This window comes from Gobio gobio (assembly GCF_949357685.1).
Source record: "Gobio gobio genome assembly, chromosome: 7".
NCBI lineage: Eukaryota > Metazoa > Chordata > Actinopteri > Cypriniformes > Gobionidae > Gobio > Gobio gobio.
This window is the reverse complement of record NC_137103.1, coordinates 2,749,724-2,776,744: the sequence shown is the minus strand read 5'-3', so window position 1 is coordinate 2,776,744 and position 27,021 is coordinate 2,749,724. Positions and strand designations below refer to the sequence as shown.

General features: G+C 41.3%; 1 protein-coding gene across 1 annotated transcript; it reads right to left on the bottom strand.

Annotated features, from left to right (window-relative positions):
- Positions 1-6,347: 6,347 nt before the first annotated feature.
- Positions 6,348-11,856, bottom strand: LOC307128882 (uncharacterized protein). Its single transcript, XM_079820907.1, has 2 exons — positions 11,805-11,856; positions 6,348-7,953 (listed from the first exon to the last, which is right to left on the bottom strand). The coding sequence occupies exon 2, from the start codon at positions 7,940-7,942 to the stop codon at positions 6,908-6,910; it is 1,035 nt and encodes a 344-aa protein (XP_079677033.1). The 5' UTR covers positions 7,943-7,953; positions 11,805-11,856; the 3' UTR covers positions 6,348-6,907.
- Positions 11,857-27,021: the final 15,165 nt, after the last annotated feature.

The window sequence follows — 27,021 nt, the reverse complement described above, 5'->3', positions numbered from 1 at the left end:
CTCTTTACCCCTTCCACTCACAAACAAGGCCCCAATGTTCTTCTTTTCTCAAAACTCCTGATCAACCTACTGATAACATGCTTTCTCTCATTGAGAGGGGAACAGACAATATAGTACAATAGTATTCATACAATTCTTTAGGGTTTCAGTAAAAGGAAATATAAAATAAAATAAAATAAAATGAAAGACAAATCCATATTTAATCTCTGGAAGCCGGGCTAAATGAGCAATCTCTGTTGCTGCATTCCCATCAAGTTAGAGGTGTGTGATGCCTCTAAAATCTGAACACATGACTGAAATTTGCAAGGTTAAAGTGACCAGAATGATCTCAGCTGACCCTTGAATGCCAATCTTTAAGGTGTTTCCTTGCTCTCAATTTTGCGGTATTTGGTGAGCGGTATAGAGGGGCCAATATTAGGGCAGGGGCTGCTGTGTCCAGTCTTGACCTTGGCCCCTACGAAACACAGCTTCCCCTCCCCACAGTGATGCTGCTGGCCTCACAGACATCTGCCTCACCTCTCATACACACCTCACATAAAAACACCCCCCCCTTCTGGGAGGTGCCCCAATGGCGGTGACCCCCATTGGCTTAGGTTGTCCTCCGCTGGCCAACAGAAGAGCTTACCCGTCATCGGGGAATCACCTCATGCTCATTGGTCATCGCTTAAGATCTTTGACCCTCAACAGGTTCCGATATTCTCTGGAGCCTTTTGGAAAGTGCATTCAAGAGTCAGCTGAGCCCCGGGTCTGCTTTCAAATGAGTAAAAACATGGAGACAGGTTAATAATACTTCCTGATCACAGTTTTCCTGATACGAGTGTTCTCGTCAGACATCACACACATCTAGGATAGACCCTCAGTCACAACTCAGAGACCAAATACAAACTTAGAACAATATAAAGAAAGAAACAAAATCATACCTAGGGAGGATCATTCAATTCATGATAATAATATAGAAAGATAAATATTGACTAAGTCTTTGATTATAAATTTAATTAAGATATATATATACAATTATATTGGAGAGGCAGTGGATTCTAGAACCCACCCTTTAAGTTTCTACTGAGGCCAATGTGGGGGTATTAATGGTCTACCAATTTAGGCTGGTTCCTAATTTCAAAACAGACCTTTTCAGGTATAAAACTCACTAGTGGCCTGAAATAAAAAAATAAAAATAAAAATAAAAAGTAAATAAATAAAAATAAACAACAGAATAGTCCATCCAATTGCATTCAGTCTTATATAGCATGCGCCACATCAAAAGAATAGAAAATAAAAGAAAACATTCATCTCATCCATCTCATTATTTCCACTTAAAACATAAACTTGTTCCTAATTTTTACTCAAGACCCCTTTTGCTAAATTTACTTTTTCCAACAGACTCATTTTCTCCCCTCATAGCCCACATAACTGTTGATGAACTTATCCATAAAAAGAAAATAGTTAATGTTAAAACCTTTTCATCAAAATGACTTAATTATCAATTCGTATTCCATTCAATAAGCTTGTTCACTCATCTTTATCTTGTTGACATTATGCTTAATCATACTAAATACCAAATTATTAATCACCATGTTATTAGTAAAACATTCAAAATCATTCATCAGGGTTTTCTTTAAAGTACCCCTTTTTTTTAATTTTCTTTTATTCTCAATGTCTTGTTCATTAAAACTCTTCAGGTGTAAGCTCCAAATGACCAAAATCTTAAACCTCTTAATTCATGTCACTTGGTAGTGATACTTCATCGAATCCTCACTAGCCTTATCTTGCCACTTACACCCAAACGTGTCATAACTTTACAAAGAACTTACAGATTTCATAATCTCCCATATTACTTTAAATTTGGACTATAAGTCATCATCAATTTCTTTGAAGCTGTTTTAAAATGATTTGTTCATCCATATCACTCATTTCTATTTATATCAACTCTTTACGGGTGTTCCTAAATTCTATTTCACAACATTAATCTTTGGGCTATTTCTCATTATTCTTCTATCAAAAATATGGTCTGCAGATGCCACACAATATGATCATTATTGTTTCTTATCTCTCTTGCTCTGCAGAAACCAAAATATTATATTCTTCTTATCCCAGTCACACAGAAAGACTTAAAGTCACTTGCTTCTTTAACATTAATTGTGGTTCTCTATATAAATCAAAATATCATAAAAGATTAAAATAAAGTAAAAATAAAACTTTTCATTTTTAGAAGTTATCTCTTTGGTCGCCCTCCGGCCTTTCAGAATTTTGAGGGGGTCTCTGGATAATTTAGATAGTGACTTCAGCCAATTGGTCACTTTGTCTCTGCCGTCAAGTCTATAACATTTACGCCTACTATTTTTAATCAATTGACATTATTAAATTTAAGCCTTCAGTTGAATTTAGACAAGGGTTTTAACCCATGATGGACGGCAATCTTTAACTTTACAATTCCACTTTAACTAATCCAGAGAGTAATTCAAATCAACATCGTAAATGACAAAAGTCGTCATAATAGACAGAGCTAGATAACAATCCATTTAAAGCTCGTCCCGTGTTCTGGATCATCTTTTCACCAGATTCCTTCAAAATTATCAGTTTCTCTAAAGGTTGTCGTTTACCTTAACCCATCTGTAATGGTCAAATACTCATTCCAGAGGTTAATGACACCCAATCAGGACAGAACAGTTCTAGGAACACATACAACATAAAGTGCAGTCACACCCACACACACATTAAACATTAATTGCTCATTCGCAAATTTTACTTTTAGTGTTTACTCAAATTATTATTTAAACTCAGCTTTTGCATCTGCTCATTATTAATTTGTCTCTACAAAAGTCAGCTGGATTGTTTTGGTTCTGATATCATTTTCTTTGTTTTGTTTCAGCTTTAGCAGGGCGATAACAAATTGCACCATCCCTGCTTCCACAAGCAGTCTCTCTCTCTCTCTCTCTCTCTCTCTCTCTCTCTCTCTCTCTCTCTCTCTCTCTCTCTCTCTTTCTCTCTCTCTCTCTCTCTAACCTTTTTAACAGTCTTCTAAGACTTTAACTTTAATGTTAAATTCATCTCATACCTTTTTAAACACTGTTTTCCCTAAAACATGTCTTATTATTTTCAAGTGATGCCATGTGCTTTTACTCATCAATTTCTTCTATCATCTGTGGCACAGGCTCAGATATCAGCCTTGAGCTGGTTTCGAAAGAGAGAGACTTCTATGCATTCAGTACTGGTACTGCATTTTCATAAACTTTTAACTTGTCAATCTAGCACAGCATAAGACTTGGCTAGAGATCACATTTATCTTCCAATAAACATCAGACTTCACACTAGCTCAGCGTAAGACCTGGCTAGAAATTAAAATTGTTTTCAAATAAGCGACAGACATTTTCCTTTTAACTCTATCTTTTGCCAGAATTGACGGTTCCAAATAACCATAATTTTATATTTGTCTTTTGCCCATACAATAAATTTAAACTTCAAACATCTAAATTGAGTCTGAGTTACTCTTCCAATTTTAGCCACAGCACCAGAAATGACATGATGGGCCAGATTCAGATAAGCGAATTGTTTTATTACAGCTCAGCATGAGCTTATCTCTTGAAACCAAAACATCAGCTTCTAGGGTTTTTAGCTTTTAACACCCATTCTCCTACGGTGTTTTTACCAACATCTAGTCAAATAAACTTTATCAGAATTTTTCACGAATAATTTTAACATTTTTATCATTTAAACCCTCTATGTCTCTAATTATATAGTTACGTCGTTATTCTTTTAACCATAATTTATCTTAAAATGATCATAGATCTTTCCTTTTAAAAGGAATTTCTTAAGACTTCAATTTATTGAACTTATTACTTATTTCCTTTTTTCAATCTGTGCACCTCTGTTTAAAATCCCTCAGTGTCCGTGACTATATCTGCTTTTTCCTTTTTCTTTTAAAAAAACAACTTCAAGTCCTTTTACTCAGACTACACAGACTAAATCCTACATAAGTTTCAGTGATTTCTGCCTATTTATCTCACAAACAGTTAGGAATTAAAATGTTTCCAGTCTTTTGGCTTTTAGCCAGTCAAGTTTCTGATTAACTTTTCCAATTAGAATTAAAACCTTTTGCTGCCCATTTACTTAATAATTATTTCAAATTTCTTTGACGTCAGGGCTTCAGAGCAGCGCTGCTTACAGCGTTTGCTGTCTTTCGTCTCAAAATCTTTATCTGGACTGATTATGTAACTCAAATTTTTAGCCATCATTTTAGTCAAAGTTCATACTCACCTGAAATTATACCAGCAGAGATGGAGGCGAAGATCTTTAACCAACACAGCTGTGGCTTCTGCGTGATGAAACTGCAAAGTACACTTATACGAAAAAGTTACTTACTGGTCCATTCCAATTTGGGTCATACCTTACATTTTACTCGGGATCGTTCCTGATGCATCCCTGGCAAACAACCCTGAATCTATTTTTATTTTGTTTAACTAATAACTTAATCCCTAACTGTCTATTGTCCTAAATTCGGGGATCCCCTATCTGAGTTGGAAGAGACGGAGAAGGTTTGCGGTGATGCACTGGCCCCCTTTGTCCAGTGCCGCATGCCCCTTTAGGAGTGGTATCCTTACCTTAGCCCTTAATCAGCTCTCTCCCCTTTAAGCATGCCTACGTTGCACCCCGTTTCCAAATTATTGGCCTACTGGAGCGACTTCTTATACCCCTTTGCGTTTCTCAAAAAGCTCTCGACTTACTCCGAGACAGCCGAAACACAATCCTTAGTATAATTATTCCCTATTTCCCATTGAAATAAAGCTCTCCCGTTCCCCTAACCCAGCCTCTTCCAGTCAGACAAGTCTAATAATAAAAATATACTACCTTATCTACTTGTTTGCCAGAGGTGTACCAAGGAATGATTGCTCGCCAAATCTCCACCATAATCTGTTGGGGTAACAGCTTAGGACCCAGGACCAGTAGTGAAAAATGAAGACCAGGAGTCAGGAGTCAGATTAATTAAAGAAAATTTTACTGGAGAATAGTTTGCAGTTTCATCAGCAGAAGCCAGCTCAAGAGGAGTTTGTAGGCCGCGCTCCCTCTAACAGTCTCCCCGCCTCCGTCTAACGTACATACAATTTTCTGAACAGTTATACTGTTTTCAAGGTCTAGACACGTCATTACTGCCATGTGGAATGATTCTGATTGGTTCTAACAACATGCAACGTAAGCAACTTTCCATACGTAGACAGATAGGAGCATATATCTCTAAAAATGCGTAGACTTGATGTCGCCCAGGCCCAGATTAGTCTCCAGTGACCTCGGAGGTCACAGAAAAGCGTCTATAGGTCTGGCATCGCCTGCAGGAAGGCCCATATCCAATACTGGATCTGCACAAATCATACAACGCACACACACAATACTCCAGAGAATACCAGTTTCCATCAAGGTCGGAACATCTTAACTAACTATCAACAAAGCACTTCTCCAAAACATGCTCATACTACATTTAGTACAGAAGTGACTTTATTCTATTCTATAAAGAAAGAAAAGTATATCAGAGAGGTACATTTCTGTTACATTTTGAGTCCCCAAAAGAGTCACATAGCTGTAACATAGATGACCCCGGGGGTCACTTTAGGAAGACATACTGTTAACACATGCTGAGCTCTTCTCACTTCAAACACCAAGGACATTTGCCTGTCAGCACGTCTTGACACAGACATCAGTGCTGGATTCAAAAGCACAGAGCAACTAAAACACTACAATATCCAAAATCACTCCTTGAATATAGAGAACTGATTTATCAAATGTAGGAAATGGTTATAACTTGATTATCATTCATTCTTATTTTAATATTGATTCAATATTTAATATCATTCTTGAAGGATATGTGTCTGATGAAGAGACAAGTGATGTTTGGCTTGACCCTTGACCCTTCAGTATGTACTGAGCAGGGGGGTATTCCAGAAAGCAGGTTATGTGCCATACCCGGGTATGTTTAGGAGTAAGCGGATAACCTCAACTTTCAGTTCCAAAAACTGAGGTAACTTTCAGGGTATGTAGATAATATTCATACTCTGAGTTGTCTGAACATACTCCCGGACTTGTTTTTGGAACCAGCATACCTCGAGTAAACAAGGTTTGGGTTAATCAACCGAGGGTTCAGGGTATATGCGACGATAAGTTAACCTTGCTTTCTGGAATACCTCCCAGTTAAACTGCCCATCGTTCTTCAGAAAAATCCTGCAGGTCCTACAACTCTGGTTTTCCAGCATCTTCTGCATATTTCTAAAAACCATCACACATCAAAAAGACGTGTGTGTATCTGGGAGTGGAGAGTTGTCAAACATATACCACAACAAAGTTTTTTTTTTTTTGGTAAAGAAACAGACAATGAAAACACCAAGACTTTAAAAGCAGTATCCAGCTTTATTAAAAGTAAAATCCAAATGATATGCCATAAAGTAAAACAAAAAGATTTTAATTACAAGTATACAAAAATGCATGAGTACATAATTCAGTGATTATTATGACTTATGAATCAAACACTTCAGCAGAATTCGATTGGACTATGACTACATCTACAATAATATAGACTGAGCACTAATTTTATTCTTGTTAGACTTTCCCAAAGACTGATTTAGCCACCATATTGAAAGATTTGCAGTTAGGATACATGTGCGAGATTTTAAGAAGAAATTATGTGAGATTTAAAGTAGAATTCTGTCAATTTATTTTAATCATACACACAAAGTTTCAATAATACCATAATGAATAATGTTGTAATTTGTAGTTAAATCAACTGTAACTGAAACATCTCTTATCTATATTAAACTATTCCAGACTCATTTTAAGCAATGCCTGCAGATCTCTAAATAATTGCTTGAGAAGTTACAACTCAGGAATTTAACTGAAGCTGGAGTTAAATCATCCTGATATGTTTTCATGATTGTGCAGGTGGCAGCGGGACTTCAGTCGGAGGGTTTGGCACATCGTCAATCTTTATATCACGGCAGAACAACACTGGTTCCTTGCCAAGACCCATCTTGTACTGCCACAGATATATAGACTCGTTTGGCTTGAGCTCAAATCTGAGTTGTTCTTCCACTTCAGTCACTTCGTTCCAGCTTTCTTTATCAGTGTTGACATGTAAACCTCCATATTCTGCAGAAAAGGTGAACTGGACCTTCGCAATTAACTTGGCAAGCTCTCCAGTTTCAACAGAGGATGACAAGGCTATATTCCAGTTGTGTGTGATCTCGGTCATCTTCTCCTTATTGTATCCAACCTTTTTATTGATTCTCTTTTGCCATGTCACTGGTGTATTGCTGTCATTAGTTATAGTTTTAATATTCTCCCATCTGGCAAAGGCTGGGCCTTTAGTTATTGACAGCCCACCAGGAAGGAAGTTAAGAACATCAGGATGAAAAGAATAGACACCAGCGGGCTCATCTTTGCTGAAGCTGGTACCGGTGTAGAACTCAACTCCCCACTCTGAGGCTGGCTTGACGAAGGACAAGTAGTCTTTCACGCCAAAGTAATAGAGACCGTTTCTGCAGTTGGGATGCAGCGTGTATTCATGGCCATTCGTGTCGTGTTGCAAGTTTTTTGTTCTTCGATAAGTGCCCTTTTCTTGGAAGATGATGTAAAAATAGTTAGTGGTTGCGAGGTAGTGGTCTCCACCCCGGCAGTTGGGATGAAGGTTGAAAACCGTAGCATCAGTGTCTTTCTCCAGGTTGGAGACTCTGCGGAATGAATTGCCCTTGATGATGTAAAAGTAGCCATTCCAATCTCCAAGGTAATGGTCTCCATTTTGGCAGGAAGGGTGCAGACTCCAAATAGACATGTCAAAACCTTTATTTAAATTTTTGGACTGCATAAAGCAGCCGAGATCAGAGCGAATTATGTAATAATACCAGTTGCCCATTGCACAGATGTCAGTGCCTTTTGCTTTGCTCTTGGGAACAATGCCTTTCATCGTGTCTGAACCTGCAACACAGAATAAGACAATCATTCAATCTCCACACCAAATGAATGCTGTTATTCTAGTCCTTCTATAGATTGAGCTCACAGATTACCAAAACAACTTTATATATGAGGGAGGAAACATGAACGCAAACTGATGATATAATCCTGAGCTTTAATTTCAATGTGTTTAATCATCTAGCCGAAGAAACACTTTTTATGTCACAATGTACCTCTTGAACTTGAGGATTGTTCAGAAAGCTGTCATGTCTTAATCACCTTTGATTGATCTGGACTTTGAGTTGGTTTTTCAGCGTTTTTCCGCATTTTGTGTTGGCATTTGTTTCCTTGGTTACTCGTTGTTTGATAATGACATGCACCTGTTTCTCGTTTCCATTCATTAGTCTGTCTTTGTATATATAGCCCTGTGTTTTCTCTGCTCATCGTCTGATCTCGTCATTATAAAGTGTTTGTTCTTTTCGCCATGTTTTTAGTATTCTGTTACTCTGGGAAGTGTTATTTTGAGTTGGTTTTCATTAAATTATACTACTCAATAAAAGAAGATATGTTCTGAATGTTGTTCTGAATTTGATTCTAGCCTGTACAGTTGTGTAGATATGAGGAAAATACACAAGAATGTATTATATAACGTCACCTAGGTTCAAATGGGAACATGATTGAGCGCACATGAGCAGTGTGAGGAATTTAGGACAGCTCTGACAAATTTGGAGTTTCTTGGACTTACCGCTTTGGCATTTAAGGCAGAAAATGAAATAATAACCAAATGACAACCATACACTAACAATAGAAGAACATTCTGTGTGTGCTGAGTCTGTCAGCCATTTTGAGTTGACTCGCATGAAATTTAGCATATATCATCTAGAGACACACAAGACAAAAAGTTAGCAAAATAATTGTAATTTGTCAAATTGTTTATAAGATATAAAGAAATTAACTTTGTAGCTGTGACTCAATTTATTATCAACCTTTATACAGGATGTCCTCATTCAACTAAATGATACACATTCACACGCTTCTCATAATCACAGTGATAAGAGTTAGCATGGTCATATACTGAGCACGAGTCGAGGATTCCACAGTGAAAAGTGAAGGAGGTGGAGCACAGCGAGTGGGCAGGACTGAGGTGGAGCACAGCGAGTGGGCGGGACTGAGGTGGAGCACAGCGAGTGGACGGGACTGAGGCGGAGCACAGCGAGTGGACGGGACTGAGGTGGAGCACAGCGAGTGGGCGGGACTGAGGCGGAGCACAGCGAGTGGACGGGACTGAGGTGGAGCACAGCGAGTGGGCGGGACTGAGGTGGAGCACAGCGATTGGGCGGGACTGAGGCGGAGCACAGCGAGTGGGCGGGACTGAGGTGGAGCACAGTGAGTGGACGGGACTGAGACGGAGCACAGCGAGTGGGAGGGACTGAGGTGGAGCACAGCGAGTGGGAGGGGCTGAGGTGGAGCACAGCGAGTGGGAGGGACTGAGGTGGAGCACAGCGAGTGGGCGGGACTGAGGTGGAGCACAGCGAGTGGGAGGGACTGAGGTGGAGCACAGCGAGTGGGCGGGACTGAGGTGGAGCACAGCGAGTGGGCGGGACTGAGGTGGAGCACAGCGAGTGGGAGGGACTGAGGTGGAGCACAGCGAGTGGGCGGGACTGAGGTGGAGCACAGCGAGTGGGAGGGACTGAGGTGGAGCACAGCGAGTGGGAGGGACTGAGGTGGAGCACAGCGAGTGGGAGGGGCTGAGGTGGAGCACAGTGAGTGGGCGGGACTGAGGCGGAGCACAGCGAGTGGGAGGGGCTGAGGTGGAGCACAGCGAGTGGGCAGGACTGAGGCTAAGCACAGCGAGTGGGAGGGGCTGAGGTGGAGCACAGCGAGTGGGCAGAGGCGGAGCACAGCGAGTGGGCGGGACTGAGGCGGAGCACAGTGAGTGGGTGGGACTGAGGCGGAGCACAGTGAGTGGGCGGGACTGAGGTGGAGCACAGCGAGTGGGAGGGGCTGAGGTGGAGCACAGCGAGTGGGCGGGACTGAGGTGGAGCACAGCGAGTGGGCGGGGCAAAGGAGTGTGACTCAAGAGGATGTGCAGGATATTTTCACTTCAGCTGCCATTACAATCAGCCTTCAGATTTTAAATAATTAATGTATGAATATGTAAATGTTAACGTTCAGTGATAAGGAAAGCCTATTTTTAGACGTACTGTATATTTGTACTGTAACCTACCTCATCACACAATGGTTTATAAGATAAAACTGTACTGGTCCCTGTCACTGACTGATCTCTTCTCCTGAGTTTGGAGAGCGGTCAGCAGTTTAAATGTCCTTACGGTCACTGTACATGCCTTTCTATCTAGCAGACCAACAGGCTATAGCACTATAGAACGACCTCACGCCTGATCAATAGATGTGACCATCAATATAAGTAACAGATAGCTTTTCATATTCTAATGATAAATAAAGGAAATCATAACTTAAATAGCTTTATATATAAGCTTTCTGATGTGTTTTACACATATACACTTATGAGCAATATAATCAGTCTGAATCATTAACTGAAGATTAATGACTGGATGTAAAGCAAACCACAAACGCCATCATATCTTTATGGAAGCATCTGTGTAGCAATATTCAATTTGCAATGCATTTCAGTATTTAAATTTAAATTTTACATACCATGTGTGCAACATTTGGAGCAAAATAATAATTAGGCCTATTATTGTTATAAATAACACCCTTCATATTCCAGATGGACTACCCATCGTTATATGAATATATTTGATGGATGAAACAACAATCAGAATGGAAAAAGAGAGAAAAATACAGCCATACTGATACAGCAAACAGTAATCATGGACAGCTTGTCTAAGATTGTTTGAGAGTAAAATAACCTGTTGTAAACCACCACTCACTTCAGCACTTCAGCAGCGACCGCGCTCGTGTTAAGATGCACGAGCCAGGCGCGTTCTGTGAGAGACGTTCTAACCATAAATATCCATGGTTCTAATAACGTACTGGTCTAACAGAACAGTCACTGACAGACGTGCAGGATCATATCTGTGTTCTCGCTCCACTTCATCTGCCAGTAAACGCCCCGCTCTAATAGCTCTGCTGCTGCCATGTTTCCAACACCTGGCCCCTGATCCGCTCGGAGACCTGATCGGCTCGGATTGCATTTTCAATGTCACATTGAATTTTGCTACATTCATTGCGGGACATTTAATGAAAATGCAATCTCAAGTCTCTTAACTGTGAGTGTAAATACAATTAAGAAAAATTGCATATAAATGTAGCCTGATGTCATCATACTGGATTCTAGTCAGAATATGAGTCTGAAACTGCTCCATTGGGCTGTGATTAAAATATGCTGTCTTTAAATTGTTTCTACATTAATTTGGAGAGTAACTGAAATTACTACAATATCAAAATATTAAAAACTCCAAAAATATTATAAACTTGTGATTAATCGCAATTAATTACAGAAAACAATGATTAATTAGTTGTTGTTTTTATCGATTCCTAGCACTAAAATTTAAATACTGAAATGCATTGCCATTTTAAATAATTCATTGCAAATTGAATATTGCCACACAGATGCTACCATATTATCTTATAGTCTTCTAAGGAACTTTATAGAAACTTTCTGACATGTTTCACAACCAAATACAAGTAAGGTTTGTTATCCAATAATTAACACTGCAATTAGTCGAGGTTACTCCTTAGCCCTGTATTTTATATTCAATATATTCTTGTGAAATATTTAATTACTAATCTTCAATTTCTAATCTATTTGATTAATTACTAGTTAGCATATTAAATAAGTCTGTAAAACATAATAATCTTGACAACTATTTCTGTTTTAGAAACACACTTACCTGTGCGACTGTAGCCAGAGTCAGAAGAGGAGCTTGTTCTCAATTTAGTCTGAGAGATGTTTGTCTGAGAGGTTTCTGTCCTATATAAAGCTCATAAGAGGGCTGGACACACACACACACACACACACACACACACACACACACACACACACACACACACACACACACACACACACACACACACACACACACAGACCAGTCAGTAACAGGAGTTACCAATGGTCCATTCAATCCAACACTGATGGGAAGAGGTATTTGACCCTGTTCTAGTTTTCTCTATTTGTTTTCTCTATGTATGCAGAGTATGTGTGTGTATGCAGAGTTCATTCTTCACTTCCGAGCATTGGCCACCAGTGCTTTTCACGAAAATAATGTATAAATATAAATGTACTAAATAAAAATCATTATTCATTATTGGTCACACGTTGCAAAGTGCAATACGAATATCAGACCATGGCAAGTATAAGTTTCTTTCCATTTGTTCCAACAGCAAAACCCATTATTGTTACAACAGAGGTGACACGGAGAACTGATGGCGGGGGTAAACAGAGTTTATTAACAGAACCAGGATGTGAGCAGATGAGGTGAGTAACAGAAGAGGAAGTCCAGCGGAAATTTAAAGTCAATGGGTAATACTGTACGTCTGATTTCAGGTGACTGGATGAACAGGACGATGGAGCGATGGAAGCCAGGAGACGAGGAGACACTCAGGAGACTGGGAAAACAGGTAGGTAATACAGGTGAGTCCGTGGAAGCAAGCAGTAGCGTGAGCATGTGCAAACGAGACCGGACAGTGACTGAGTGAATGCATGGGGCTTAAGTGCGGTTGGTGATTGCTGTGATGATGACAGGCAGGCGCGTTTAATCAGTATTCTGGTGAATGTGAACGTTGTCTCTGGGAGGGGTGGAGCCTGGCGTGCTTGTGACATTACCCCCCCCTCCATGGCACGCTCCTGAGGGCCGAGGACCCCGATGCCGTGGTGGTCGACCTCTACCCCGAGGCGCCGGTCTGTCTGGATCAGAGAGTGGAAGGTTTCAAGCAGGTTCAGGTCTAGGATGTCGTGTCTGGGTACCCATGATTGCTCCTCTGGGCCGTACCCCTCCCAGTCCACGAGGTACTGGAGCTGACCACCACGACGCCGGGAGTCCACGATGTCCTGGACATAGTATGCTGCTCCATCGTCTAGGAGAAGCGGCTCAACTTCCTGCACTGCAGACGAAGTCTGATGTCCTGGGTTGACAGCCAGGGAACGGGCAGAGGATGGAGCTTTCCTGCAGGCAGATGACGTGGACTCTTGGACATGGCACATTCTCTACATACCTGCATGTACCTTCTGACATCTGATGTCATCTGTGGCCACCAGAAGCGTTGACGTAGCAGTGAGAGGGTTTCATTGACCACGGGGTGACCAGTGCCCAGTGACGTGTGGGAGGAGTGGATGAGAGGAGTGCGTCGTGAACGTGTGATAAACTGCAACCCAGCGGAACGCTGGTGGAGGCATTGGCAGAGGGCAGGGTTTCTTCCGATTAAGTGATTGGACCAACGAACAGTTGGGTAGGGATAATGGGCTCAGTCTCCTCGAGTCTCTCTTCGGGGCTGTGGATGCGGGAAAGGGCGTCCGCCTTGATGTTCTTGGCGCCAGGTCGATAGGAGATGTTGAAATGGAATCGTGTGAAGAATAATGCCCATCTAGCTTGGTGGGGGTTCAGGCATTTGGCCTCTCGGAGGTAACCCAGGTTCTTATGGTCAGTTAGTACAAGGAAGGGGTGTTTAGCGCCCTCTAGCCAGTGCCTCCACTCCTTCAGCGCTAGTTTGATGGCGAGGAGTTCACGGTTGCCGATGTCGTAGTTTATCTCCGCCGGGTTGAGCTTGCGGGAGAAGAAGGTACATGGGTGGAGGCGACTGGGGTTCCCCTGCTGCTGAGATAGGACCGCCCCCACTCGGGTGGTCGAGGCATCCACCTCCACGACGAATGGCAGCTCTGGATCGGGGTGAACGAGGAGGGGAGTGGTGTTGAAGGCGGTCTTGAGGGTCTGGAATACTTCAGTGGCGGATGGGGTCCAGGACAGAGACTTGGGCTTGTTTCGAAGGAGACTGGTGAGTGGACTGGAGATGGAACTGTAGTGTTGGATGAAGCGACGATAGAAATTGGCGGGGCCGAGGAATCGTTGGAGTTCTTTGACTTTGGAGGGGGTTGGCCAGGACCGGATGGCTTCCACCTTCCCCTCGTCCATCCAGATGCCACTGCGGTCGATGTTGTAACCGAGGAACTGCACTGAGGGCTGATGGAACGAGCACTTTTTGGCTTTGAGGAATAGCTGGAAGCTCCTCAGGCGTTGGAGGACCTCCGCAACGTAGTGGCGATGTTCAGCCAGGCTCCGGGAGTATATCAGGATATTGTCGATATAGACCAGTACGAACTTGTGGAGACACTCCCGGAGCACCTCATGGATGAAATCCTGGAATACGGAGGGGGCGTTGGCGAGTCCATAAGGCATCTCACGGTACTCGTAGTGGCTGGAGGGCGTGACGAAGGCGGTCTTCCACTTGTCCCCTTCACGTATTCGGATGAGGTTGTATGCGCTGTGGAAGTCCAACTTCATGAACACAGTGGCACCACGGAGATGTTCCAGGGCAGCTGGGACGAGAGGAAGGGGATAACGGAACTTGATGGTTATGTTGTTGAGTGCTCGGTAATCGATACAGGGCCGCAAGCCTCCGTCCTTCTTTGCCACGAAGAAAAAACTTGAAGCAGCAGGGGAAGTGGATGGACAGATGTAACCTTGCTCCAGCGCCTCCTTGATGTAGTCCTCCATGGCCTTCTCCTCCGGGAGTGAGAGGGGGTAGATCTTACCTCTGGGCACTGGCTCACCTGGCAGCAGATCGATGGCACAGTCCCATGGCCGATGGGGAGGCATCTTGGAAGCCCGTTGGGGACAGAAGACATCGCCGAAGGGGGCGTAGCAGGAAGGGACTTCCACCGAACGTCTCTCTACCAGACTCTCGATGGACGTGGCGCAGACTGGAAGATCTTGGGGACGAGGAGATTGAGAAAACAATTCTTTAAAGATAATGGACTGTTCCAAAAGTTGCATCAGTTCCAGTAAGTGACATCATCTGCCTTTCATGAAGTTGATTGTAGAAGACAAGTAAGTGTTCTCTTCTTTTAATGAAGTTTCTTTGAGTTTATGTAATGTCTGAAGACAGGGGCACGCTCATTGTGTCAGCCCTGTTACCAGAAAAGCATATGTTAAAAAGTTATTTGGACAGATTAAAAAATGTACATATATAACAACATTTAAGCCTCTCATTAAGGCACATAATGTGGTGTCATTACCTATACCTCATGGCTAGTAGTGGCCGCCAGTAACATTTTTCGTCAGCCCTGTTACCGTCAACCCTGTTACCATTCCAGGTTAACAGGGTTGACGAAAGTATGCTTTTGTGTGTCTTACCCATGTTGTATACCCAAGAAGGGTTAAATCGAGGACAACTGGACTTGGTACTTCCATATTTGAAGATGTTTTGCCTCTCATCCAAGGGGTATCATCAGTTCTAAATGACTGATGGGGGAGTGCCAGGTATTTAACCTCTGTGGGGTTGTCACCCCTGAGCCAACCCTTCTTGGATAACTATGACCTGGATGACTGAGAATTTTCACAGACGTACTTTTCTTACTAATAGTATTCACATAATATATATGTTTTTACAGTTTTCATCCCTAAAAATCATGTTTTTTATTTATTCTACTGATAGGTAGGCTAAAATGTGTTGAGGTTACTGATCTATACTAACAGTGGTCGCTAAGGGTGTTGTGCAGTGATATACAGAACCGTTGGGTGAAGCAGTCAGAGCTGTGTTGACCAATCGGAATCAAAGACGGGAATTAACCGTTTTATAATAAAAATCCTGTCATTAATTCCTCACCCTCATGTCATTCCAAACCCGTAAGACCGGAACACAAATTAAGATATTTTTGATGAAATCCGAGAGCTTTCTGAATGAATGTTTACGTTGTTACCGCAGTGCAACGATTTCTACTTCTTCGCTCCTGCGTCAGCATGATACGCATGCGACGTGGTGCTCACGTGAACAGCATTGGCCAATAGTGAGCTGGCTTTCTGACGCTGCACTGTATTTACAACGTCAACAGCAACAGCATATGAGACTGGCACAGACGAGAAGAAATTGTTGAATAAAGTCGTTATTTTTGTTTGTTTTTCGCGCACGAAACGTATTCTCGTCGCTTCATAACATTTCAAGGTTGAACCACTGGAGTCACATGGACTATTTTAACAATGTCTTTACTTCCTTTCTGGGCCTTGAACGTGTTTATTATATCCACTTCACTATGACCACTTCAACAGTTAGCTTTTCCTTTGCCGAGTCCTTTTGCTCCGGTCCTGAGTGCCAGTACTTAAAAGGTTGTTGTGGACGTAGTTGAGGACTAACAACTGTCTGCTGGGCGGGAATGGTTGACAAAAGAAATCGCTGCATCACCATTCCCCTTCAGGATAGAAGCAGGAAATGGCCACTCTAAAATGTCGATATGTGTCTAATCTTTAAACCCAATTTCTCTAGACATAAGATTTTTCACCAGTTTACTTCCTCCATGTTACAACACACTCACCAAATGCCTACATAATCATTATATGATCTGCATTTTGTTTCTTATACTTTTTTATAGTGGCCTTTAGTAAGTGATCGTTAGTGGTTTTTGCTTATTCTGTTAAGGCCAAACATGTTCAATTGGTCATTTAATTGCAATGTAATGTTAATGTTTTAATAAAACAATTGGTTTACATTTACATCCGCAGAATCATCGTAATTTTTCATAATTTTTATGCCAAAATATCTCAATAGAGCTGTCTCCAAAATATGCTGATTAGTCATGTTTAATTAAAGGTTTATAAATGTCCAATTAAGACTCCATTACACCCATAACTGTAACTCAAACAAGCAGTATAACCAATACGGTAACTGTTGTCAACCCTGTTACTGATGTGTCAACCCTGTTACTTGTATAATATTTAGTGGTGGGCATAGATTAATTTTTTTTAATCTAGATTAATCTAGATTAATTCCAAAATTAATCTAGATTAATCTAGATTAAAATGGCTCATTTGAATTCTGCCGAAGGCATTCAGAATATGTGTGCTCGTAAGTGATTGTTTGTCTTTTTGTAGTTTGAATAATAAATAACTTCTGTCCCTTTAAGAACTGACGCACACATGGATCCCACTGTTCCTGTGAGCTGGTTACGACTGTGTATATGTTAAAACTCACCAAGATGGGCATTGAGACATTTTTGAGTGTATTTGACCATTTATAAACTGGAAAAAGGTGTTCATTTTTGCCCATGTATGTCAGAGGCGGCTTTATTACGGTATGTGTGTGTGCGCTTCAGATGCGAGCGCGAAATCTGCGGGGAATTAGTAGAGTGCAACCCCCGTGCAAAATTCAGACCGGGTACTAACAATACTAACAAAAGTCCAGCAGAACACGTGTTTGCCATGTTCAGAGGATTAAACGGACTGAATGAGAGGAGGCAGGTGTGTGTCAATTCGCTGTCGGCCCGAGAGGAGAGCGCAGCTGATATATCGATACTGTAGAAAATGAGTATTGTATCGTTTCAGATATTTCAGTATCGATACATAGCGAAATATGGATATTTTTGACAACACTAGTAGGCATACACACAGGTTCGAAGACTCGTTCTCTCGCCCCCTACAGTGCTATTGGGCTAGGTATACATCCGCGCTAAAATATCAAGGTGAAAGTCATCATAGCTTGCGTAGTATAGACCCAGCTCCCAACCCAACTTTGGGAATAGATTAACGGCAATATTTGTTTTATCGCCCGATAAGAGTCTCACGTTAACGCAGCACATTAACGCCGATAACGGCCCACCACTAATAATATTCTAATATCATTAAAAAAATTTAAATAAAAATGTAATCAACTAATTGTAAATGTTTAGTAAGAGAGGCTAATAATCCACTCAAAGTTGAATTGAGGTGTTTTATTTTTGTTTCCATACATCTTTCTTAAAACAGAAGATGCTGGGAGAGTATCATTTGGAAATGAACGTATTCATCCACTAAAAAAAATTAAACTTTCAATATTCTCAATTCACAAACACATTCTCTTTCACAGTTTATCAGATTTGTTCTATATATGTATTTAAAACCTAAAAAAGTAAATAATATGTCGGTAACAGGGTTGACCAATCACACACATTTACGTTGGTTATATGAAAAAATGTAAGAAAATAAGATAGCCTGAGACGGCACGGCACATTTTCCTGAGAGGTAAGGATCTACTTCATTCAAAAAGGGGCTTAAAATTTTTCAAAACAGTACTTTGAAAATCAAACATTAAAAGTGGGAAATGGCACGTTTTCATATAATGACCCATCTAGTTCTGAATATGAATGAGTAAATTCACGTCCATGCTCTAAATTTAAATAAAATGAAATGGACAAAGACGTGACATTTAACTAAAGTCAATTTGCTGAGATTTGTGTGTTTAAATTATTGAAGGTCAGCAGCAACGCTGGTCTGATTTGTACTTTTGCATCCATTCCGTTTTCCTTTTTTTAATCATGGCAAGAAAGAAAAAAAAGACCGGTTGTTGTATTTTGATTTTAAGATATATGCACATTTTATGCACACAAAATAAAACATTGACTTCTTTCAGATTTTTTTAATTACTTTTTGCATCTTTATGAAAAAATCAAATGGACAGGTGAGATTTCTCCCCTCTTGCCTCAGTTTCTCAATATAAAACAATATAAAACACACAACAGCAAGTATCATATTTGACATCAGGATTTTATTGCTCATGAATAAGGAGAATATGGAGCTCAGAGTTGAGGAGGAAAAAACAGCTCCACTTTATTCAGAGACTCAAACTGAGCAAAAAGAAAACAAAAAGCTATTTGATGATTGAGATGATTGAGTTGCCGATGCAAGTGAGGCACGTAGGCTACTAGAAATATGCTTATTATGAGTACTGTTATTAAATAACATTTTATTAAAACCTGCAAAAACATTTCTGTCCAGAGATTTAAATACATTTTACTGTAGTTTACTGTGCATGCAGATTATATTTTTAGTTGTTAGGCAAAATGTACAAGTTTATTCTTTCTATATATATATATATATATATATATATATATATATATATATATATATATATATATATATATATATATATATATATATATATATATATATATATATATATATATAGAAAGAATAAACTTGTACATTTTGCCTAACATATTGTACATTGTACATTTTGTACTTGTACATTTTGCCTAACATATATATACAGGCCCGTCGCAAGGGCTGTGCCAAGTGTGCGACCGCACAGGGCCTCGCGCCTCACTGGGCCTCGCGCAAAGACGACAGCTGACTTGATAATGTAAAGCCAATAGTTAAAGTTCATGTTTTTGTCCTTCAAAATACTATAAAACATAGCTAAAACTGTGTATCGTGATGCCTTATTATTCTGCTTGTTAAAAATGTATTATGCAGTAACTTGCAATAGCCTATTTCTCTGTGCGTGAGACTGTATGTGTGACGGTGATTTAATGCGCAAACATGTCAGTCAGCGCGGCAGCCCACGTCAAGTTCATAGAGCTTTATTCCCAGTCCATTCAAATTTCATATTTTGGCCATGTCTGAAATGGGTCAAACCATAGATATTACCAAAGAAGTTCAAGTAAATACGCTAGAAATACGCGCTCATTCAAGGATGCATATTTATTGCATGAACGGAGAAAGCGCGGACGCTTGCATTTCATCTGACGGTATGCACAAAATGTTTTTTATTTAACACTATTAAAGTTAAATAAGCATAACCTAACTATTAGCTACTCACATGTCGGAGCAATCTCTAGACGTTTAAAACATTTTTAAATCTGAAAACTGCAAAAAGCAACGAAATTATCAGACATCAGTGATGCGCGGGTTGATCCAAAATGAGCGGGTGCCTGCGGTTATGAGTCATCCAAAAATATTTTTAATGATATTCGGGTCGCTGTCGGTCGGGTCGTCAATAAATCCTTATTTACCTTTTGAATGTTGAGCATTATTAACTTTTGAATAAATGCTGATTTCCCAACACGTTGAACTGAGCAATGCCATTGTACCATTTTAAACGCATATAGCTCAGTAAAGTCAGTTTTATGTATTTTCTGAGAGGGGGCGGGATTTTTGTTGGTAAAGTCGAGGGAAAGACGCACACTTCGATTAGACTGGATAAACACATGCAGCATCTTAATTGTTAAGAAAATGAAACGAAATAAATGAATAAATCAAGCCTGTATTACATAACACTATACAACAGAAAAAGAACAGTTTGCCTTCTCTCAGTTGACCTGCTGATGAATTCTTCAAGCAGGGTCGAAACATAAACATCGCATTCATCAATAATATGCATCTAGACAGCTGAAATTGAAAATTATGGGCCGCCTCAAGAACTGCCTGCTCTCGCCGCTGCACCACGTCAGGGCCTGAAATATTTTCTCAATGGCCCAATGACGCTACGATGAGCATTTACTACTTTTTAAAAATGCGGGTCGGGTACAATATTTTCTTCTTCTTTTTTGCGGTCCGAGTTGCGGGCGGGTTAGTTGAAAACGTTGGTCGGGTGCGAGTTGTTTATACATTGACCCACGCATCACTGTCAGACATCCATTTAGCGCGTGTTCAGACAGGAAATACTGAAAAACAGCGCTGGTCCTCTGAATACTGTCTGTTTATTTTACCGACTGAGAAATCGATTCTGATGATTCAGTGAGAGAGCAGTCCAAACGAATTCAAGTGGATTCAGGCTGTTTTGCAAACGCGTTTGACCCATTCATAATTTTGAACATAATTTTAGCGTCAAAATGTGCCCAGTTCAGTTACACAGTTTAACTTCTTGAACCTGCTGTTAAACTGAATATACGATTTTTTGTAAAATATCCACACAAACAACAAATCGTTCGTCACTATAGCAAAAGTAGACCCCAGTTAATATACAACCGGGCCTCGCACATCACGTTCGCACAGGGCCTCGCACCCCCCTTGCGACGGGCCTGTATATATATATATATAGGCTGCGCGTTTGTTGTTTAGTGCCTGTAAAGTGTACTGTTGCGCAATTTTCTGTTGAATCCGACGTGGAGGATAAATGAATTAACTGTGAACACAAACACCATGGACCCACTTTATATTAGTTATCCTTAACTACTATGTACTAACATTTTAATTAATCCTTTGATATAATGCACTTATTGTGTACATACATGTTTTTACATTGTACTTACATTTTTAAAAATACCTGCATGTAAATACGTCTGTAATTAATTTCTGTAGTTACATTTGTAATTACACAGTTGACACTTCCCTTACACCTAACTTTACCCTTAAACTTATCCATACCACCACACCTGTCCCTAACTTTACCCTTAAACTTACTCATACCACCACACCTGTCCCTAACCCTACCCTTAAACTTACCCACACCACCACACCTGTCCCTAACTTTACCCTTAAACTTATCCATACCACCACACCTGTCCCTAACTTTACCCTTAAACTTACCCACACCCCCACACCTGTCCCTAACCCTACCCTTAAACTTACCCATACCACCACACCTGTCCCTAACCCTACCCTTAAACTGACCCACAGCACCATACCTGTCCCTAACCCTACCCTTAAACTTACCCATACCACCACACCTGTCCCTAACTCTGCCCTTAAACTTACCCATACCTCCACATCTGTCCCTAACCCTACCCTTAAACCTACCCATACCACCACACCTGTCCCTAACCCTACCCTTAAACTTACCCATACCTCCACATCTGTCCCTAACCCTACCCTTAAACCTATCGATACCGCCACACCTGTCCCTAACTCTACCCTTAAACTTACTCATACCACCACACCTGTCCCTAACCCTACCCTTAAACTTACCCATACCACCACACCTGTCCCTAATCCTACCCTTAAACTTACCCATACCACCACACCTGTCCCTAACCCTATCCTTAAACTTACCCATACCACCACACCTGTCCCTAACCTTACCCTTAAACTTACCCATACCACCACACCTGTCCCTAACCCTACCCTTAAACTTACTCATAATCATATTGTACTTATTTTTTGAAGTACATAGTACTTAAGGCCACCTAATATAAAGTGGGGCCAACACCATTAACTTCAGTGAACGAAAGGCAATAATCGGCAAATGCACTCAAGCAAATAACTTTAATCTAATGTTTCCTTGATATGTGATGGGAACATGACATTGAGAAATGCATAGTGACATCATTGCATGATGACGTCAGGAACCTATGAATCAGCTTTTTGAACTGGTTCCTTGAGCCAAACTGTCCGAGAAGAACCGGTTGACGGAAATTAATCAGACTTTGCATCACTAGATGATAGTGAGGATCACAACAGGTAAGGAGTCATGTAAGTACAACATTAAAGGGTTACTTCAGCAATTTAGCATTAAGCTTTGTATCAGTAGAAACCAGCTAGTATATTCAAATAATGGTACTATGGACGCCAAACCTCCACCTCGTCCCACGGTCCTAGCTGAGCTGAAAAACTAATTTGGGGAAAGTTCAATTAAAGGATCCAACTCACCGCTGCGAAGCCAGGTCTCCGTTATAAATAACCAATCCAAGTCTTGTGACTTAAAAAAGTCATTTAAGATGAAAGTTTTGTTATGAAGAGATCTCGCGTTTACCATAGCCAGCTTAGTAACGCGAGTAATTTCTTCAGAAGATATGATCGAAGGCTTCGCATAATCCAGTGACCGGAGATTTCGTAGGTTGGCACCTCTTTTGATGATCCACCACCGCGCTGCAGCGCAAACAGATGCAGCAACATCTGGTAGGATGGGCAGTAGACAGGTGTATTGGGGGACTGTAGTGTGCTGAAGAGAGAGGTTTTTATCCCATCCATCAACTCCATGCAGATCGCAAGAGCCAGACGTGGATGTGTGCAAGGATCTTTTAATCCTGACCAAAATTGCACGCCCGTTTCCCACGCTTTTGATGGCGTCTTTTCCGATGAAATGCACAGCCGACGTGGCAAACCGCCTTCAGAATCGCTGTGGAAAACCGGGTGTAGAAGAAATTCCCTCCACTCGGATACCGAGCACACATATCCGTGACAGTGGATTGTATATCAAGGAGGGTTTGGCGATCATAGGAAAGCAAGGTACTGAGTGTCACGGTTCATGAATCTGCTGTCTCTCTCTCGTCTTGTGTTGTGTCTGTGGGCGTGGTCACTGATCACTGCTGATCAGCAGCGCCAGCTGGTTCCAATTGTTTGTGTCTTTATATGTGCAGTGACTGGTGTCTCATGTTGTCAGATCGTTGTGGTTTCCCCGGTGTGTGTTCCTGCCCTGGTTGTCCCTCGCTGTCGTCTGGTGCCTGGTTCCATGTTCTTCGTCGTGTTCGTTCTGGATTCTCCACTCAGCACTGGGATTACGGGCACCTTCACGAGGATTCACCACACCTGGATTGAGCACGATCACCGTCTGTCCACCGAAGTCCCTGCGTCACCATACCATCCAGCTTGTGTCTGTCTGACCCCCTGTGTGTGTGTGGACTGCCGGTTTTGACCGCGAACCTTGTCATTTAATAAAGAGCGTTTTGCACTTGCATCCTGAGCCTGTCATTGTTACAGAACGATCTGACCAACGATGGATCTCTTAGGTGAGAGATCGAATCGAAGGTTATATCAGCCTTAGAAGGGGTAACGCCTCCGCCCGATTGCCCACCGAATCGTTTGTTTGTGCCAGAGGGAAATCGGTCCGATTCAGTTCAGTAATAAAGATCATCAATTATTAATTTAGTTGATTTCATCTATAAAACAGTTCAAACAGAGATGTCGTCATCATCAGCCCAGTCCAGTTCTCACACAGTAGTAAAAGTGAAGTCAAATCAATAATATTGTTGAATATTAACTGTCTCCAACTAACCAACCAAGGCCTAGGCAACAGTGACAAGGAAATGTAAGACCGAAATTCCTGATAAGGCTGAACACACATACCCTCTCATTTTCCTTTCGCCCTGGTAGAAAATTAACAAAGAATGGCAATATACCACATATGATGTATTGTGTTTATCTATGCTTTTACTCTTTCATGTTTGGTATAATTTTAAATGTATCAGCCCGGTTGGTAAAATGGTGTCAATTTCACAGCAGTCTTATATATTCTGATAAAGATTGAAGACTCTAGAAGAACTCTGTTCTAATGTTAAAGGAGTGTGCCTCTCACAAGGTCTCTGGTCAGAATGTTTTTCTGTTCCTTATCAGCTGTGACCCTCAGTGCTGTATGATTCTCTTGAGTCCTGCATTCAGAACTCACACACCGCTGTGTGTCCCCTTCAGGGAACGAGGGTTACATACGTAACCGAGACGTTTTCTATCATTTCACTGAGAGGGGAATTGGTAAATTGACGCCCTCTGCACAGTCTGCAGGCGCCCCTGCTTGCTGAGAAGGTGCGTGCACTTTGGTTGTGTGTGTGAGAAGGGGGCGCGGGGAACAGTTCACCTCTGGGTCTCTCCCAGAAGAAGAGGTGTGTGTGTTCATCTGAGCCTCATTGGTCTGTCACCGCTCGTCAATGTCAACATATTTGAGAAAACCTATCAAATCAGAGTAGGCGGGCTTTATGTTCACACAGAAGCTGATGAGGCACGAATTTTAGCAACGCGTCTCAACACATTTCATATTTGATCACCTTATTCAAGTCGGAAATGTTGAACAAATGACAAAAATATTCAGGCAAATGAATAAACTTTTGTCTAATTTCGCCATTTTTAATTGAAAATAGGCCTATGGAATGTGCTTCATAATGTAATTAACAAACAATGAAATATTAACAAACTAACAAAGCCAGATTAGGCTAGATTAATAATGAATATGTAGCCTACATTGTAAATGAATAAAATTCCATTTGTAGCATTCAGTAAATAAAAAAGCTCCGTTTTTTTCTGCCTGTATTGGACTTAAGATTAGTAATGAATGTGTGCATATTGTAAATTAATATAATTTAATTTGTAGCATTCAGTAAATAAAAAAGCTCAGTTTTTTTTAGCCTGTACTGGGCATAAGATTAGTAATGAATGTGTGCATATGTGAATTCATTTAATAAACTTAGTTACCTAGCTTTCTTGGTAGTAAATTAACGTGTCTAAGAAAATGATTAATAAAACGCTGGGGTGCTCGAAGGAGGTCTTGCCCAGGGTGCAATTCAATGTAGAACCGCCACTGTTCAAGAGGCAAGGATAATTTAATCGTGCATAAAAACACCTTTTACAAACACATTGCAAATATTTAATTGAAAGTAAAATCGATCATATGCAATTAACTAATCATCTAATAAGATTAAATATCAAGTGTCTGTGTAATATTTGTCCTTTTTCAGTGTTCGGGACTTGTTTTGTTTGGTCTATGGATGGCTCAGATAGACAGGCCAATAAGAGACTATTAACTACTATTATTCCTTTTAATTATACTAATTCCTAATTAAAATGTGTACACATGTATAAAACTGATCAGAGATCAGGGTAAATCCAGACTTGTTCAATGGTTCTAACTGAATCAATCAGGATTCATGGTTCACAGAGATCATCGGTTATGACATAACAAAGCCTCGTTTACTGAAAACCAGGACTTTGTCAGTTTGAAACTTGCTCCGAACCACTGATTCAAAACAAAAGATTTATAAAGGTTTCGAAGCTTCATGAAGCAGAAATCGACCATCACTAATGGCAAGGGAATCACATGACTAGGAAACAGGAACCAAACTACAAGACATGAAACAAAACCCAATGTGACTACTATGAAGAACAAATGGATTTGCAACACTTTGTCGTGTTCGGTGTAGCCAGTGTGTAGACAGGCTGTTGTGGCACGGGGCGACTAATATAGCAATGATGTTCGTGTTGGTTGGGGGGTGTGCGAGTTAAATTTGATAAATGTAGGTCTAAAGAATCTTTGGTAACACTTTACAATAACAGTACCATACCATACCATACCAACTTTATTTGTTAAGCACTTTACAACAACCATAGTTGACCAAAGTGCTGTGCAGAAAAAACATATGTACAATTAATAACCACACAATAAAAGCATTCAAAGTAACAAATTAAATCAAGTAAATAAAGTCGACATCTTACTAGGTGTCAAAAGCCAATAAGAAAAGATGGGTTTTAAGAAGGGTTTTAAAAACAGTTAGAGAAGAGGCCTGCTTAACATGCAAAGGCAAGTCATTCCATAGTTTTGGGGCAGACACAGCAAAGGCACGGTCCCCTCTGAGCTTACGCTTAGTTCCCTTTCGAGGGAACTCGCACTGCATCGGGACGACGCTTTGGGGATACTCCCTTAGCATTAGCGAATCTGAAACCAGAATGCCAACTAGGCCAATCCGATTGGCGTGCGTGATGACGTCATCGTGACGGCATACCCGGAAGTATAAAAGGGGGGCTGGAACGTAATGGCGGTAGTCATTGCTCTTCAGCAAGCGCTATCTGTTACTGTCTGTCTATTTACTGTTGTTTGTCAGTGAAAGTGTGTGAGAAAAAGTATGGAAAGTGTGAGACTGAATGAATTCAAACAGTGTGTGCATCCGTGTCCCAGGTTCATGTCGGGCTCGTATACACACCTGCTTTGTGTGCACTGCCTGGGCGTCCAGCATGGCTCTCGAGGGAGCCGCTTGTGAGCACTGCGAGAAATTGACGCTCAGGGTGCTTCGCTCTCGGCTGGCTGCGTTTGATGAGGCCGGCCAGCCTCGTGAGCCCCGTGGTTCTGGACCCGCAGTCGCTGAGGCGGCTCGGCGTCGCAGATCATGGGGCTCACAGCGGGATTTGTCAGAGGGTTTCGGGACTGCTGCGGCACTTTCCCGATCCTCCTCTGACAGTTCCGAGGATCTTCCTCCCCGTGTGGAAGCCCGCTCTGCGGCTTCTTCCCCCGGGGTGGGAGGTCCGGTGCTTGTTCTCTCTGGTTCCGAGGAGCCGGAAGAGATAGGCACCGAGGCGGGGGATGAAGCAGGAATTGTTTCATCACTTCATCCACCCGCCCAAGAGGAGCTGGTGGAGGTGTTGACTCGGGCAGTGGCCAAATTAAATATAAGTTGGCCACAAGAGGCTCCGGAAATCCAGCCACCCAGCAGGCTGGATGACCGGTTCCTCT